Source organism: Acanthopagrus latus, chromosome 19, assembly GCF_904848185.1.
Source record: "Acanthopagrus latus isolate v.2019 chromosome 19, fAcaLat1.1, whole genome shotgun sequence".
NCBI lineage: Eukaryota > Metazoa > Chordata > Actinopteri > Spariformes > Sparidae > Acanthopagrus > Acanthopagrus latus.
In genome coordinates, this window is record NC_051057.1 from 9,563,324 (window position 1) to 9,581,570 (window position 18,247).

The 18,247-nt window shown below is 41.3% G+C and overlaps 1 protein-coding gene across 1 annotated transcript; it reads left to right on the forward strand.

Annotated features, from left to right (window-relative positions):
• Positions 1-243: 243 nt before the first annotated feature.
• Positions 244-18,195, forward strand: pdcd6 (programmed cell death 6). Its single transcript, XM_037079713.1, has 6 exons — positions 244-480; positions 4,981-5,042; positions 14,103-14,147; positions 15,037-15,195; positions 16,607-16,716; positions 17,308-18,195. Exons 1-6 carry the CDS (start codon positions 398-400, stop codon positions 17,404-17,406), a joined length of 558 nt encoding a protein of 185 aa, XP_036935608.1. The 5' UTR covers positions 244-397; the 3' UTR covers positions 17,407-18,195.
• Positions 18,196-18,247: the final 52 nt, after the last annotated feature.

Genomic DNA, 18,247 nt, shown 5'->3' on the forward strand with positions numbered 1-18,247 from the left:
AACAAGGTCTGAACTTGAATGCATATTTTTGTTTTATTACACTATGTCTTCAAACTTCTGGTGAGGGAATGTATTTATTTATTTATTTATTTGAATTAATTGTTTTCTTAATCGATTCAAAACACTTTCGTTTCTCTATTTCTAATCTTATAAAACAGGTTTAGCAGCATAACTATCACAGCTTCTATTTTTATGCCGTTGAAAGAAGAGGACCATGTGACGTCACCCTCCTTATGGGAAGTGGTGAATGATTGGCCACGCCTCTGTGTGCGCGAGGAGGCAGAGGCAGGTCGGGTGGTGGAGTCTGATTGAAGCCGTTCAGTGAAGAAACTACAGCGGGAGGAAGAGCGGTCCGTCGGCGTTACTTGCACATTTTTGACAGAGCACTCCCTTTAAAATGGCGTACCACAGTCCGTACAAGGCGCCGCCACATATCAACGCTCCTCCGGACCAGGGCTTCCTGTGGAATATCTTCCAGAGGTGAGTGGCCGAGAGAGGCGGTTTGTCTCGCTGCTGTGCGCCTGCCGCTCACTCCGCTCCGCAGTGGAAACTGCTGTCGTTAGAGGCGCGGAGAGGAACAGAGTGGGGCTGGGTGCTGGTGTTTTTTTTCTTGACAGCTTTCTCTTCACTATTGCTTCATTTCAAACTATTTCTAGGTTACGGAAGTGCCCCGCAGTGAAAATAGTGATTTGTCAGGTCTGAGGTTACCTCAGTTGTGGAGCTTCCTGGAAATACTACTAGACATAGGAAATAGCTGCTACACGTCCCACAGCTGGTCGCATTACAGTATATTGCATTACACAGGTAGTTTTATGTAGCTTTTAGTAGTGGTGTTAAATTGTGTTGAAATGAAGTCACAGGCAACCAGCTGGCTCAACCAGTGAGCGGGCTTCTATAGAATCGAGAGTTTACAAACTGGACCCAAGGACCTCCAGGAGTCCTTGAAGGCTTTTGTTCTGGTTTCTCCCAGTAATACAGAGGCACCTCAGTTTAATTCATTTGAAAGCAGAGATATTAGGGGGTGTTTTGTGAATGAATTCTTGTCAATGTCTGTATCAGCACTGAGCCACCGGGGTTAAATCGCCTCAAGATGTGGTCCCCTAAAGATTTCTGACAGTTGTGAGTCTAGATGACGCAGTGTGTATTTATCTATGGGACCCTTACATTAATTTATTGGTAAGCTCAGACCATAACAACAAAAAACTATATTATTATTAATATTATTATTATTTTTATCCTGAGCTGATTCCAAATGCTGATCGTCATCAATTTCACCATAGCCTGAGTCAAAAGTGTGTCAGCAGCTGAGAAGGTCACGGTTGTAGGCAGAGAGGGAAATAGTTGATATGTTTTGGCCCCCGGTAGTAGTAAGCTATAGAGTTATGTAATACTGCAGAGGATTTTTTTCCCTGCTGCTTTGCTTTCTCACAACATTGAGATGCTGCACGCATTGCAAGGCTCGAAACACCCGTAACGAATTATTTATGTGTGGCGCAAACCCCCCCCCAGAAATGAGGTTGGATCATGTACACACTTTGTCTCATCTATGTGTATTTATTTCTCTTCATCTCTCTCACACACTGTTGATAATTCATGACTGCGTCCACATGCTACTTTACGTCATACAGATATGATAACGTGACTGTCATGAGAACACACACAGTCATCCTCACTCACAGGGGCATGGTGCTGCAACATCTGCCGCCTCTTGGTGAATATCTGGCAGAGTGAGCGCTGGAATTCCCTCAGTCATGTGACCAGAGTCAATAGAGCATAGTTGACGCGGGAGGCCTCTCAATCTGTGTGACTTCCATACTATGACTCACCCACTGTTGCACCGCCTTTTGCTAATCCATTCAGCTTAAGTCACACTTTGTAACTGTCTTTATCCTCCTGTGTGATCATGGCTGGAGAAGAAGTGAAGTCACATTGGTTACTGAAGCTGTCCCATGTTTTTAGATCAGTTCAATTTTATGACTCGACATGAGTCATGAGGAAGCCATTGTCTTGTTTTGACTGCGTTCTAAAGAATGACATTGGCATGACAAATATTTCACCCAACCTAAGAACAACATAAGGCTTTGACTTGGATTTAGATCAGCAGTGCAGATTTGTTGCTATGCAAGCACAACAACATGTCTGCTGCCAGTATGCTACTGCTTGGCGATCTCAGGACATTTTGGAATGACAGCATATTCAAACTTGAAAGTAACAAATTAGAACATGTAGGGGAGGGAATTTGAATGATGTGAAATGAATTAATAGGAGTGAGTCAGATTTTTACAGACAGTTAAAGCAGATGTGATCACTGAAACATGCGGAAACAGACCAAAAATAATAAGACAACCAGCAATGGAAACTGACTGTTGGACACCAAGTTTTGTGAATCTAGCTTTTAGCTGGGAGTTTCTCTTCTCCTCTATGGGAGCCACAGTGACATCACCTCACTTTTGGACCATTTATGTGGAAAGTAGGGCAGCCTTTGTTCCACAAGCCATATTCCAACCGTATTGCTTAATAGGAAACAGTGAAACATGGGAAAATCTGAGCAGGATAACCGACTCAACCATGATGTTTTATGTTGTCCGGCTGTTTCACATAGAAAGATCTTTATTTGACAGCGTGAAAGATGGAAACGCCAGATGCTCGACAGTCTGTGCTGCAGGCAAGAGGGCGCTTTAATGAAGTTTTCAACTTTTCAGCTCGCTTCACGTGAAAGTGTGGTGTGGTAACTTTCCCTGAGGTTAAATGAGCGAGGCAGTAAGAGGGAGGTGGGAGAGAAAAATACACACAAACGTCTTTGAGTTAATCTGTGTTTGTGTAATTGGTGTTTGGTAAAGGTGGTTCCCCCACTCCCTGAACCAGCCTACCACTCCTCACTTTTACTGTGACAAAGCTCTCATTTATAGGGGTTGTTTTCTTTTTCTCCAAGGAGACCACCTTATGTTTATTTTTCTTTATTTAGGTAGGGGGAAGGTAAACGGCATATAGCTGATCGCCGTGTAGAAAGCCTTGAAAGCTGCAGACATGGAGGGATGATGGCACATACAGCGTCCCAGCTGGGAGCGGAAACCCAGCCCTCAAAGTCAGTACTGGGCTGGGCCTGTGCGTGTGTGGGGGGGGTTCCCCTGTCATCTCCCCTGCCTCCTCCCCTCTGCTGGTATTCACAGCGCGATTGTCGAGCATGCTCTGTGTCGACAGGTTGGGCCAGGAAGGTTGCTAAGGAACAACTGAGTCACTGGATGTTTGACTAATGTTCAAACTGTGAGGTCCGTTATGTATGTGTCACAGTCCAGCCTGTTAATGTTTGTATGTATTTGCATCTTAGAGAAAGATGGCTCTTGGCTTGGAGTTGGGCTTCAAATGCCTCGTAATAGTCCTCAGCTTTAGGGAGATGGTTTAACAATCAAAACAATCCTCTTAAGGTTTTCAGATTTTTATGTCGTATCATGCCTTTTAATCTGAAAGGGTTTCCCTCGTGACCTGTTATTGCAAATTACCAGTTTGTTGGTTTCATGACCTAAAACGGTTCGATGTTGGTAGAGGAGATGATGACCAGATAAAGATAAATGATCCAGAAAATATACTAGTCCATAGAAGTTTATTGGCATTAATTAAACCTATCCATACAGGAGTTATTAAAAGATCCTCTTGGAACGAAAGGACCAAACCTTTTACTCTCACTGCTAAGTATTTTTCCTTGATAAGTTGACAACCTGCTTATGATCATGTCTTCTTATGTTTTCTTTATTTTATGTCAGTCTGTGAGCCAGCTCCTCCAAAGAGTGGGTGTGTATTTCAGCTTCTTTAGTTCTAGGTTTAAATTTGGACACAGAATTTGAAAATAATCTCTGTACTTGCAGAAGAGGAGACCAACCCAGTACCACTTATTATTTTAAAACTAAACTGAATACCTTAGGGTTTTTGATTGTTGGTTTGACAAAAAAAGCAGATGGATTATAAATACGTATAAAACACACCAAACCTTTTGGAAAATGTCCTTTTATTCAAGAACAAATTACAATATAAACAACAATGCTAGAGGATAGCGAGCTATGCTGTCCATCAGGGAAATGTCTGGCCAAGTCCTTCACATGTAATGGTCAGGACTCCATCCTCCCCCAACTGAATTTCCAATATTCACTGTTGATTACTACATTAGCTCCGGAGCCCAAATAATGGTATTTGGGATAGCTGTACCCAAAACTGACAGATTAATCAATAATGCAAATAATCTGTAGGTGCAGCTCTGTTATTGATTAAACTGCCATTTATTTTCTCTATTAACTGATTAATCATTTGGTCCAAAAAATCATAATTTTTCAAAGTCTAAATTGACATTTGGAAGTATGTTTGGCATTTTTGCTCTGATCATGTTGATTAGTTGTGATTAAACAACTAATTGTTTTAGATCAAACTCATTGTGTCTGTATTTGATATAGTGATTCAGGATACTGGCAGGAATCTCAATACTTTCTGGTTGTATGGTCTTAACCGCTAAGCCACCGGACGCAGCTGTAACCTCTTTCATTTATTAATTTTTTTTTATTTGGTTTCACTCCTCCCTTTAAAAGCATGCTACACTGTCTGAGGTTGTCACAATCTGACACTATGCTGGTCGCGCTGCAAGTTACTTGAACAGTTGCCAACATTCACTTTCACTTTGCTGTCTCAGGCTCAACAAACACACACACACACACACACACACACACACACACACACACACACACACACACACACACACACTCACAGCTTGTCTGGCCCGTCTCAGGGGAGCTGCCAGCGTAAAGGCTGCCTTGTGTGTCCTAATCTTAGAACTCCATTCATTCTCAGTGAACTGTTGAAATACTGTCGACACGCGCTCCGAAGGATCAAGTTTCAGCTGGCGAGTGTTGATGCCCGCTCCCATTGTGTGTCAGAGCATGTGGGTGTGTGAGGTGGTTAATACAGGCATTATCTAATCTGCGTTTTCCTCCCCAGGGTCGACAAGGACCGGAGTGGAGTGATATCAGACTCAGAGCTTCAGCAGGCTTTATCGAACGGTATGTATCAGTCTGACGGTTCAGCCACTCCCTTTTGGGTGTCTTTCTGACCATTTGTGCTCTGTTCTCATCTTCCTCCTCTCCTCTTCAGTCTCCTTCCCTCTCAAACTTTTTCACACTTTTATTACTCCCTCTCTGCCTCTTTTTTGATGCATCCGTCTCCCTCCTGTCTCTGAGGTTACACACCATTGCTCCCCGACACTCTTTGATTTAAGCAACTGCCAAGCCTTAAGCAGGAAATGGATTGTGATTTTATTTTTATCCCGGAGTGGCAGGCGAGCTGTATAAAACATGAATGGAGTTTTATTTTTGTCCCAGGACAACAGGGAAGCAGGTGAGAAGTTCATCAGTTTAGCATCAAAGAGAACGGTTCGATGTGCCTCAGTGTCCCTTTGATGACAGCCTACTCAAAACTGTAACCACTGTTGGTTAGAATTGTAGAACAGACTCATCACTCCTTTTTTAGAGCCCTGCCATGATGAAAAGTAAGGAGGGTGAGAACAGAAATATTTTTTTTCTTGTATGTATCAGTTACCCTTTGTGGAGAAATTAGAATTAGAGTCAGAGATCTAGCAAGGTTTATCATGCAAGTAGTTGAATTGAATAGATGAACAAGAGCAATGCTTTGCATTGGATGGTGGCTTTCTTACCTTTAATGATAACATTAGATGCTCTGTCCTGCTAGTTAACTTTTTACTGGATTGAATTAACCTCTAACCTCAACCAAACCCATGTTCTGAGACAGCATTACTGTGCATACGATGAACACATCAGTTAGTCCTCGATGTAAAGTCTTTCCTCTAGTACTGTTTAAAGTTGTTCAGCCACGGTCTGGGTGAATGCTGAATTCTGACTGGACGCAGGTTGTCAATTAATTCCTGATTAAGAGGCACCTATACTGTCATGTGCCATAGCTTATATCTAAAATGAGTGACAAAACCTTCAGGCTGCTGCTGACAGTACACATGGACTATTGTTTGTTTAATAAAATCTTTATATTGATGTGTGGACGATGATGTGGGCTTTCTGGTTAATTGGCTGATAGCAGAGCAGACTAGTATAGGAACAACTTGGGTCTTTGAATCATTTGTAGTTTAGACCAGTTTCAGATTTTAAGCAAATCTTCCCCTGTTACTACTGTAAACTGCATATACACACTGTGCAAGAATGGAAAGCTTGACAGGCGTAGCTGCAGTTACTAAAGGGGTGCGGAATTGCAAAGTTGTAACCCAACAAGGTTTGTTCCTTTGGCTGCAGAAAGGGAGTTCATCTGAGAAAGATAGAAGACTGAGAGGAAATAACTCACAAACTGGAACATGAGAATTAGAGCTGCTAGTGATGGAAGTGTACTCGCTCTGGTCCTGTGAAGCTCAGGAGGAGGAGGAGGAGGAGGATTCGAACAGGATCAAGGCTTTAGTTCCCACCGGGGCCCTCTAAACAAAAAGAAAACCTTGTGATTCTGAGAGGCAGTTCTGAGAGCGCTGTTGAATAAATGATACAGCAGGTCATCTTCTCTGCTCCAATCCTGGCAAGTAAAGTCAGTTTTACTCCTGCTTGGACTGAGAAGAGCATCAGGCTGGTAAATTATCTGTTTTCATGCCAACGCACACAACACCGCACCAGCATTACTTCTTGACCTTCCTCACAATGAGACAGCGGGGTCGAAACATGGCACTGATGAATGGAAAGCTCAGTGAGTAGGAGCACATGAGGCCCAGAAAATGTAGCACTGGTTGATGTTTGTCTTCTCATTAAAATATAATACGTTCCCCATCAAGTTTATGGCTGAATCGCTCAGGCAGCTTTTCAAAGACTTCTGAACAGATTACTCTCTTTGGGAACCCATTTTTCTGGGCACTTCAGAGGGAAAGCAAAAAAAAGAGAAGTGTCGGAGCCAGCAGCAGTGAAAGAAGCTGTTATCAGGCTGCGCAGTGGCTCTGGCTCAGCATACTGATTAGTGTGTGAGTTTTTGCAAGCACGCATGAGCGCTTGTGTTTAGGCTACAATATGTATGTGTGTGTTGCTCATTTCGTCCGCAATCATTCCAAGGGTCAGTAAGTAGCCTTTTTGTTTTTACAGACTTGGCGTGTGTCTTTTCTTTAGTGTTGCGTGCATGTGTACCTTGCTGTGTGCGTGCTTGTGGTGAACGGCAGGTTTTGCCGGTCTGGTCTGCGCCAGTTCATTAGGCTCGCCGTGATATGAAACAGAGCCAGCGAGGCTGAACACACGCTGCATCTCATCCTGTCCCGCAGTTAAAGCGAGAGCCACCGAACCTGCCACAGTCTGTCTGTCGTCTAGGGCTGCAACTAACGATTATTTTCACTGACCATTAATTTGTTGATTATTTTCTCAATTAGTTGATCAGTGTTTTGGTCATGAATATCATTTCCTAAAGCCCACAATGTCACAGACAAGTAACAAAAAGTATTCACATTTAAAAAACTAGAATCAGATCATTTTGACCGATAGATACATTATCAAAATAATGATGATTTATTTAACAGCTGATTTAACAATAAATAATAATAAAGAGGTAAGACATAGAAATAGATAATAATCGTCGCTCTACTGTCGCCATGGCCCCGCTGACCTGCCACATGCTTCTTTTATCTATATCAGTTTCATACCATCAAACAACCTTTGCCTGCCATGTAGTTCCTCCTCCCTCAGGAGAGCAGAGTGCAGAGAGTATCAGGGCCCTGGAGGCAGGAGAGGTGAGGCAGGGGTTGTTGGTGCTTTGCTGATTACACTCCTCCATCCTCTGCTGTTTCTGCACCTCATACTCTTACTCTCATCTCTCCTTTCAGTACGCTGCCTTCAATAGCTGTCTTTTTGCAATTCTAAAATTTGTCAGCCATGTTTCAGTGATTTTTACTTTTGTTTTTTCAAACAATGCTTCTAAAGCTTTGTGCTCACTGTGAAGATGCTGTAATTTTGTCTTGTGTTACAAACTGCATTATCAGCTTGACACTGTCTCCTGCTGGCACATCATCCTTTTGCTTGCATTAAATGAGAAACTAACAAAATTAGAGACTGAGAGTGGATGGGTTTGTTTTGTGGCATCTACTCCTCCTCCTTTATCTTCTCTCATCTTTTATCTCTTTGTCAACTTGTCTCCTCTCTTCTATCCTCTCCGCCCCCTCTCCTCTCTTATTTCAACACCCCACAGTCCTCAGGAGGCTATGGCACCAGCTCAGTGCCCGCTGTGTCCTCTGTCTGTTTATCCTCTCTCTCTCTAACTTTCTCTCTGTGTCTCTCGCCCATGCTACCTTACTTAGTCTCCACTTTCTCTCTCTTCTCTTCCCTCTCTCCATCCCTCTATCGGTTCTTGGTTTGAAAACGTATCATCCCTGATGAGACGCGGATTGGCTTTGTGCCGCTCAAATGTATGTGCATGTTTGTGTTGTGTGTAGCAGCGCCATTTGCTATAAATATGGAATATTTTGGCCTCCCTTCGCTCAGCGGTGAGTAGACATCATACCAACTTGCCATCATGTTCCCCCTCTCTCCCGCGCACACAGATTTATACTCCTCCTCCTTGAGTTATTTATTTAAGTGTGTAGGAGCAGTAATAGCCTCGAAAATTGCTGATCCAATTGAGAGAGCACAAGCTTGCTGTGCAGATTGCAGAGTTGGCTGAATGGCTTGACTCAAGGAGCTCCTTCAACAACTCTCTTATATCCGTAGCATTTTGTAAAACTCTGCTACACTGGCGTTAGGAGGCAGCGAGCATTGATTTTTGTCAGCCAACTTTGCAAAAAATCTTCTCCCTGTTATCAATCTTCAGTCTTGCTCAGCCATTTCTGTTACAGCTGAGCAGTGGATGAGACGCTTCATGCGCTCATTGACTCTGTGTTTCACCCTGTGATTCTTATCTAATGCTTCGAGGCACCAGAGCTGATTATGAGTGACTGGATTCCTTGAGGCCAGCCGGCTGCTGTGTGTCTCACACATCACGAGTATTGTCTGGCAAAATGCACAAAAACAAACAGAAACTGAGAACGACTTGCTGCGTGACCCATTGGCCAGTGACTGTTTCTAATATTCCATGACGCATCCACGATGATTTGGCTGAGTCCTGGAGGTGTTTTTAAATCTTGCATGCCTCACAATCTCAGCTTTCAAAAATAGCACTTTTAGATCTGGAAACTGGAATTGTGACTGATCCAATACTGCTTATGGTCCAGTATTGTGTTCTGATACTGGCATAGTTAACTTATTCGATATTGGAGTGACCTCGCCAATTCATGCCGATCCGGAGGCCACCGTCTGATTGATTCCCAATTTCCCACTGGATTCTTTGAAATTCTCTCATCACTTTTGACCTCGTGCTTAGAAATCCACTTGGAAGTAGTGATATGCATCAAATTCAAATGTATTCCAAAGCAATTTATTTGTACTGTAGGTTAAGTATGCGTCACATACAAACAGGTTTAGGAGAGCAGATTGCTATGGCAGCGCCTTGTTTTGAGAAGCTTAAACAAGTCGAGTGCACATTTGTACAGTGTTTGCTTTCAAGAAATGCTGTGTGGTTTACTTAAGCAATATTACCCAAGAGGGTGTGCTTTAACGTCATTTGAGCAGAACAGTGATGTGGTCAGGCAGGCAGCACTGAAGTGCTCAAATGACGTTAAAGCACACCCTTGAGGTTAATATTGCAATTATACAACTAATACCAACAAAAATAAAATGTATAATCAAAATATATCCAGTTTGATTCACAATTTGCTCTCAAATTGTAAAGGTTTTTGCGAGTGTGCATCGTGAAATTATCTGTTTAATTTATCACATTTAAGAAGCTGGAATTGCAAAGAAAGTACTCAAACTGACAAACTGATGATCAATTGTTCTAATACAATGTTTGCCAAAGTTTTTACACCTTGTTCCACCTCAGAAAATATAAGGCTCTCCAAGTACAACCATTAGGATCAACATTAAAATAGTGTGTGTCACTGTTTAGTGCAGTTTGCTGCTAAGATATGCCGGCACCATGGACGCTTCCATAGCCACTAGCACTGGTGCTCATTCGCTGTTGTCAACTTCAGTTTCAACAGAGCTAGTTGAAATATTCTCCTCCAAGTTCCAGTTTGGTTCTAAAACCGGTCAAGTCAGAATAAACCTCATGTTGCTCATATGTGAAATGGCTCAAGTCTATAAAATGACTCTGCAGAGTGTATATAGCTGAAAATTCTGGCCTCTGGTCAAAGTTGATGCCCACGTGTGCTCACACATGTTGAGTGTGTGTGTCCAAGTGTCTCACTGAGCTCCAGCCCTACCGTTACATGCATGTGTACACGCTGTGGTCACCTCACTCTGTTTTTCCACCAGCCTCACCTCTCTTTTCACCTCCCAGCCTCTCTCTCTCTCGCTCTAGCTCCCTTCTCCACCTCACCACTGGCGGTTGGGCTCCCCAGTGAGAGAGCCCAGTGTGTGGACTGGACAGAGAGTGTATTGTACCAGTTAGGCTGTCAGACGCACACACAGATGCACACAAACATCTTGACCATACTGACCAGCTCACATTGGGCTGCCGCAGTCTGTCTGGCTTACATTGGTGACCTCGCAGCCAGCTACTGGTGTGAAAAGTGTGTGTGTGTGTGTGTGTGTGTGACTGTGTGTGACTGTGTGTGACTGTGTGTGACTGTGTGTGTGACTGTGTGTGACTGTGAGTGTGTGAGTGGGTAGAGGAATCAGTTTGGCAGTAAAGGTCAAAACTTGTTCTTCTTCTCACTGCCTTTGGTCATGTTTGTGACGGCTCTAATGATGGAGCAACATTGATTGCAACAGGCGCTAGAAAAAGATTTCTGATCCCTCTGTCTGTCTGACGGGCTGGACATCTTGCAGATTTAACTTGAAATGTAACTTTTTGAGATGAGTAATTCAGATGGAATACCAAGATCCTATTATGAGTTAAGAGGAAAGAAAGTCTGTGCATACTTTTGACTTTTTAATGATTTTTGTGGTGAGAGGGCAATGGTCAGATCTCAGCAGTGGGGATGTAACAGTAAGTTAATTTATGCAAGGGCTTCACTGATGTAAAAATATGAGAAACTTGTACTTTACTTGAGTTACCAGTTACTTTTACGTATCCAGATGTGAAACATCAACACCAGTACTTGGTTAATCTCGGTTTCTTTCACTTTCCTTCTTCACCTTCTTTGCCTCCTACATCATCAAGGTTCTTTTTCTTTTGCAGTAAAGAGTTTCCACAGTTATTTCAATCATTCCATCATGACTCGTGGATCCCGCGTGGTGAAAACAGTGCATCTTCCTGTTTTGTTTGTGCAATGGCAGTATGCTTTTGTTGTGCTGTAATATGATCTTCTGTGAATTATCCAACCTGGTGGCAGACCAAATAGCATAGTGAATGCGAGGTTTGTAGTGAACCAATCCTTACCCTGATGGTGTCCTTTTTCTACAGCCATTACAACGTACAGTCAATATTTACTACAGAATGATGCGTAGAAGCAGAGCTCAGCCGACACATCAGTCAGGCCTGTATATTGGCCGATATTACTTAATTGCAGACAGTAGAAAGATATTAGTAATTAGTCAGAGGTAATTTACAAACAGTTTGTCCATTGTACAGTTTTGGGTTTCACCAGACTGCACTGCAGCAAATAAACACACACTCTGATTTAGCTCTACAAATTAGTGTTGCATCAGTACGTTTATGATATTTTATGTTTGTTGCTTTCAATCAGGATTCCAATAAAAGCACAATATAAGAATATAGATTCTGGCCCAGACGCCAGTTCCAGCAAGAGCCTCAGGCCTGGTCCCAGACCAGCTCTACCCACAGTCCCAGACAGACACACATCAATAAAACAAACCTGAAGAGGAAGGAATGGTCGAGTATCTTGTTTTGAATACTAAAGTAAAATCTTTCCAAAATGTCTTGAAGTCCTAAACTCATCCATTTCCCATTTATTTGGACACTTTTATGGACATTTAAAGATGAAATCTAGGTAGAAATATATAAAATATAAAAAATGAAAAAATAAAAATTTGCCTACAACCTTTTTATTTAAATGAGGTTCTCGATTTCAAAGGGCTCCTATCTAAGCTCTAATGGCTTGCGCTGCAAACCTGCTTAATGCTGGCAAAGCTAAAGTGTGGAAAGAAATCAGAAACAAGCTGGAACAGCACAGCGTGAAAAAAGCTCCACACTACGCCGAGGTTAAAATCTTGCAGATGCTGTTTAAAGGTCTGTAGATAGAGTTTCAGGGAGATTTCTTAGGTCAGCAAAAGTAGGCGAGAGTTCAGGTTACTGCAACACAAACTAAACTGCAAATCTTTTGTGCACCTTCTCATCTCCCCTGGTCAATTTTCCTTTGTTGCTTCTGTTCATCTGGTTATCTCTCTTCTTTCTTCTCTTTTATGGGTTCTTTTGGTCTCTCTCATCTTGTCTCCTCCGCACCCTCCCATGCTCTCTCCTCTTTATTTCTGGTCCTGAACTGTTGGGCCTCTTGGTGATAAAGTGAGATGGTGAGTCAGCAAGGATTTAGATACCCTGATAAATCTCAGAGAGGTTGAAGTAGACTATAAAGTATAACCGCCCTGCTGAACTAAAGCACAATCAGTCTTATTCTGAGTGTTACAAGTGACAGGTGGATTCACATATGATTGAAGAGTTTGTCTTGTAGGTGAGAAATGACCGTTTTATGTGTTTAGGGGGATGAAAGGCCATAAGATGTCAAGATGACCAAACTTTCAAGTCTTTTTTTTGAAAACGATGCTAACTTAGTTTTACGCCTGCTGTGATGATTCGTCATCTACTCCTTCCTTAATGTCATTTCTTCTATCTGGTCAATGCTTTTATCCGCCTCTCTTGTGAGTGCATTATCAGTGTGGGTGGCTGCCCTGGGAGCTGAACATAACCCCTGCCTGTCATTTGTCTACACACAGATTGTTACTACTTCACCAACGAAATGCCAACCAATATAACAGACAGAGGTGGCCGCCTACTACCATTATTGCTCTATTAGGGGGGGAATCACCAGAGCCCCAGTATATCAAAATACTTGAGTCACAATATGATATTAGTGTGATTTTAAAGGCCCCCTTTTTTTAAGGTTCATACTTTTATTTTCGATGTCAGAAAATGTTTTCATTAGTGCTTTAATTTTCAAAAAACACATTATTTTCCTCAAAATTTCTATTCCAGTGGCATCTCTTTTCACCCTCCTTCAACGCTCTATTTTAGTGCGTGTCTCTTTAAGGCCCTCTTCCCAAAAAGCCCAGTCTTGCTCTGATTGGTCAGCTCTCACAGGCCTGAGCGCTTTGATACTTTTTTATGTCACCCAGCCCTGCTAAATAAATAAGACATGGAAATCTCACTTTGTACAAATGGGACCTGTAAAGATTTTGCTATTTGCTGAGTACATACACTTTATTGTTATATCCTGCAGTTGATAACCTTTTCCAGTTGTAAATTATGTAATTACATTTTCAGTCCGTTCATCTCACTTAAGTCATTCAGACAGTCAGACAGAGGCTATGCCATTTTTTTCGCCCCTCCTCACACATCTATGCAAAACAATGACTTTTTGTAAACAACATAAAAGATCCCACACACATTTATAATATTTGTCCTTGGATTAAGATTAACAATATCATCATCTTTTATAATGAAATGATTAATCCAAGAGCAAATGATATATCTTGAGAAAACAAGATCCTTTAATTGGTATCAGCAGTGGTCTTAGAAATAAATATGGGCGTCTTGAGAAAATGTTGTGATTAAGCCAAAATAATGAAATCTTAACCATCTGAGGATGATGGTCCTAAAAAAATATTAGCAGCTGCTCTTAGCTGCTGTATTTGGCAATCTAACAAATCTCTACTGAAAACTTACATAATGAGGTTTGCCTCATAATTGTGCTCTGTGGAGCTGGATTATCTGTCGTGTTTTATCACAATATCTTCTCCATCTTTATCTCTGCAATACAAGTGAAGTGGTACATGTTTTAATGTTGTTGTTCTTATAATAGATTCTAAAATAGCCCAGGTATCTCACTGGGTCGGTATGTATTTAACTGGTTTTGTTCTGTCTCACAGGCACATGGACTCCTTTCAACCCAGTGACGGTACGCTCCATCATATGTAAGTAGCTGCTAACAAAGACATGCTTGTTGTTTATTTGCCTGCTCTCCATGATGGCCCGATAAATAAATTCTGTTTTGAGCGGTCTGAGAGCAGAAATAAACTCATCTTGGCTTCAGTAAGTGCTTCTCTAGTGGAAACCTGCAGCCATCAATAAAAGGAGGAGGAGGGGAGAGCATCTGGAGGAAATGGGAAAGTTTGTGTCAAAAGGCAGCAGCCGATTGCCTCCGACTCCAAATAACGATCTGTTTACACTCGAGTTGTTATATACAGCTGAGGTTGAAAACTTTAAACTCTGCTGTGTGGTCAAGGGCTACAGCTTTTTAATTTTACTACTGTAAGTCAGACCACGTCAACACAAATAAAGCTGGCTTTGTACTTAGAGTTTTTAGGTGTACCTCTCTTTTTGATCTGAAAGAATGTGGCTGATCTGTTTTTTTAACTTGAACTCACATTTTGCAAAAATGATGCCAAAGATATCGTTCCCCAGGTCTCATGTGTACTTTGTTCCATTTTTGTTGTGCAACCTGCAGAGTAAATCCCTCTAATTCCATCGCCTCACTATCCCACTGTACCATACTCTGTAAATCTATTGTTTAATAGTCCCCTTAGCAAGAATCCTGTGATAACACTCCTTTTGTTGGGAGGTAATTGGATTGAACCGCACAGGGGTGAGTACTGGAGTACTGTTTGGGGGGATCAAGCCGTCTTATGGCAGGAGTCAGTCAAGTTTGAGACTTGCAGTTTACACTTCTCTGCTCTCTGACAGCCATTTAAAACTGTTCAGTGTTGTTGTTGTCACAGGATTGGTCCCAACTATGTGCTGGAGTCCAACATGTGAAGAGTTGTGTGTATAAACGTCTCTAACCTCATCCGCCTCTCTCTTCAGCCATGTTCGACAGGGAAAATAAAGGTGGAGTCAACTTCAACGAGTTCGCCGGTGTGTGGAAGTACATCACAGACTGGCAGAACATCTTCAGGACCTACGACAGAGACAACTCCGGCTTCATCGATAAGAACGAGCTCAGGCAGGCGCTAACTGGATTCGGTGAGCAGCAAAGTATGCTTATTTATTTCAGTCTGGTGACTGTGGTGGAGGGCTCCATTGCTGTCTGTAGAAGGGTCCTTTCTCTGGGTCAAAAGGTCAGGTTTTGTCTTTTCATCAGCTGTTTGTTTTTGGAAATTGTTTATTAAAGGAATAGTTTGGAATTTCAGTCACCACTCATGTTTTAAACACTTGATAGGTTTGCAAACATTCATTGTTATTTTGTGCAAAAACACGCTAATAGAGATGTACTGATGAGACAGAAGACAGATATTGGCAACTATTTTGAAACAAACGTAAGGATTTGCTGCTTTCTTTGCCATGTACGATAGTTGAATCTACTTGAAGATGTAAATTATTTCACATTTTATAGACTAAATGATTTATCAGTTATTCCTGAAAAACATCTGCAGATTAATCTATAATGAAAATAAACGTTAGTTGCAGCCTCTCACGTTATGTTTCAGACAGAAAACAGAATTTTCCACAAAAAAACAAAAAACAAAACGTAATTGTCAGAATTTGTTGCACTATTGTTATTGTTGTGAACCAGAATTTACAGATGAATACTTGCAACATAGAGTTTGAGGAGAAACTGCACAAATTTGAAATTCAGTTACTGTAAAAGTTGAAATTGTCATTTAAAGGTTGCTGTGGCCTCATTGTATTTTGCTCAGTTCACTGTATGATTTCCAAAATAACTGTACAAGACACATAACACACTTTTGTCCACTAGCACAGCATGCATAAAACAGGAGCAGGAAGAAGAGAAACTCATGTTACCTGCTGCTCTCTTAATGATAATAATAATAATAATAATGATAATGATAATGATAATGATAATAATAATAATAATAATAATAATAATAATAATGATAATAATAATAATGTAGAAATAACATAGATACAGATGGCCAAACCTTCTTTGTTTGTCTTAGTGTCACGTGTTTTTACTGTGGAAAAGCGCCTACAGCAAAATCCCTAAAGACTTCTGTTTAAGTTCGGTAAATGCCAGAGGAGCCATAATCAATATGTTGTTGAAACTGAGAGGTCGCTGACAATATATGTTGGTTAAAACTTCAGTAAAGTCTGAGTGATAAGGACGTATTGTACTGATGGAGGAAGTACTGTGAAGAAATCCTTTCATTTGACCTTACCATTCTTAACTACTGTCACAAGCTGTTCATTTGCTGCAGCCAGTGTGCACCAGCACAGCTCCAAGTCATGACATGGACAAGCTTTTTTCCACTTATGACTTGTTCCCTTCCACTACTGAGGAGCCTCATTTGCTCAGAGCAGAAATTTGGACACAAGGGTCACGTTTGATTCTGGAAAGCCGTTTGAGTGATCATACTGGAGAAGTTAAAATTTATGTCCAGTATATTGTTAATGTGTTAATTCCTGTTTTGTGCAGGGTATCGTCTATCAGACCAGTTCTACGGCACACTGATAGAAAAGTTCGACCGCCAGAGGAAGGGACAGGTTGCCTTTGATGACTTCATCCAGTGCTGTATTGTACTACAGGTAACAGATTCACACTGAATAAAAGAAAAACAAAACAAACTGAATGCACATATATGAATATATGATGTCCTTGGGTTTTGCACTTGAATCACAACAAGGCTACTCTTGTATTCATAAGATTCAAAGGGAGGGTTTAATTATGCAAACGCATTACAGTCCTCCCTTTTAGATTATTAATCTCTTGTTGGAGCTCCACTTGAGCCTGCTGCTTGTTCTGTTCCAGTAGTTTCACACGCACACACAGCTGAGTGGAAGCTGCCAAGTGTGACTATAACCTTTCATTAATACAGTAGCTGAAGCAGCTCTTTCAGGTACAAGAGGAGGGTAAAATAATAGCTGCTTCTGGAGTGCCCCTCTCAGGGTGTCACAATAACTCTAGTTCCGCTTTATTTGGCACTTCTCCAGATGTAGATTTGAAGAAGTGACCTTGTATTTTCATCTTAAATGTTACCAGATTGTGAATAAAACAACAAGATTTCAATATGACACCGAATTTGTTAGAGTTAATGTATTTTCATGCCGTATTGGAGACTTTGGAGCACTGGGAAATCAATGCATATAAATTCACTATCTTTTGCCTCTTTTCTGCAGAGGTTGACTGACGTGTTCAGGCGGTACGACACAGACCAGGACGGCTGGATCCAGGTTTCATATGAACAGTATCTATCCATGGTCTTCAATATAGTATAATGCACACGGATCACCACAGAAGAGCACAACTGGACACAACTGTGCCAAAGCTAGCGGCACCTCCCGGATGTTTGCCAATGGACACTACAAGATTTTTTTAAACTTTACTTCAGGCCAATTTAGCAATTTCACACACATTTATGAAAACTAACACACTGAAACATGAAAAACAAGACAGTATGTCAGTTGTTTTGAGGTCCAACTACAGTGCTTGATGCATTTAAAAAAATCTTGTAGTGTTAGATGACCTATCTGAGCTACATCTGTGTTGGGGTTGGTTAATCTGAATGGACACACCTTGTCTTTCTGTCTGTCAGTCTGTCTGTTATTGTCAATAACCTTTTTAATGTCTTAACTTTAATTGATACAATTAAAAAAAAAGAAAAAAAAGAAGAAGAAATCAACTCTGCTGAGAGTGAAAACGATGCATTGTAAATATGATTTAAGATGCATTGCATGCTTTTCAGGGAAATTTAGCCCCACGTCGAAGCATGCTTTCCCTTTCTCTTGTCTTTTCCTCAGCCCTGTTTTGCTCAAAGCCATGTTTACAAAAACAGTGAAGGCAGGTAATATTCTGCTCCGAGATTCACTGACATGCCAGCTTACATGCCATATTTGTACAAACTTATTTTTAACAGCGAACCTTCAAAATGTTAGAACCTATAATTTTTGGTAGAGGGTTAAGCATAATGCCTTTAGTATGGCTTATTTTTTGTGCATGATGCCTTAAAATGTGTAAAAACGACACAAAAAGAGAAATCTTTTATTAAAAAAAAACTGAAAATCCTTGGTGGAGTTGTCTTTCATTATTTACAGGCCCACAGAGCCACGTTGCACTGCA

Excerpts from the sequence above, each read along its gene's own strand:
- pdcd6 (XM_037079713.1), top strand. The coding sequence starts at position 398 with ATGGCGTACCACAGTCCGTACAAGGCGCCGCCACATATCAACGCTCCT. Across the intron at positions 5,043-14,102 it reads TCAGCAGGCTTTATCGAACG|GCACATGGACTCCTTTCAAC; the intron begins GTATGTATCAGT and ends TCTGTCTCACAG. Across the intron at positions 14,148-15,036 it reads GACGGTACGCTCCATCATAT|CCATGTTCGACAGGGAAAAT; the intron begins GTAAGTAGCTGC and ends CTCTCTCTTCAG.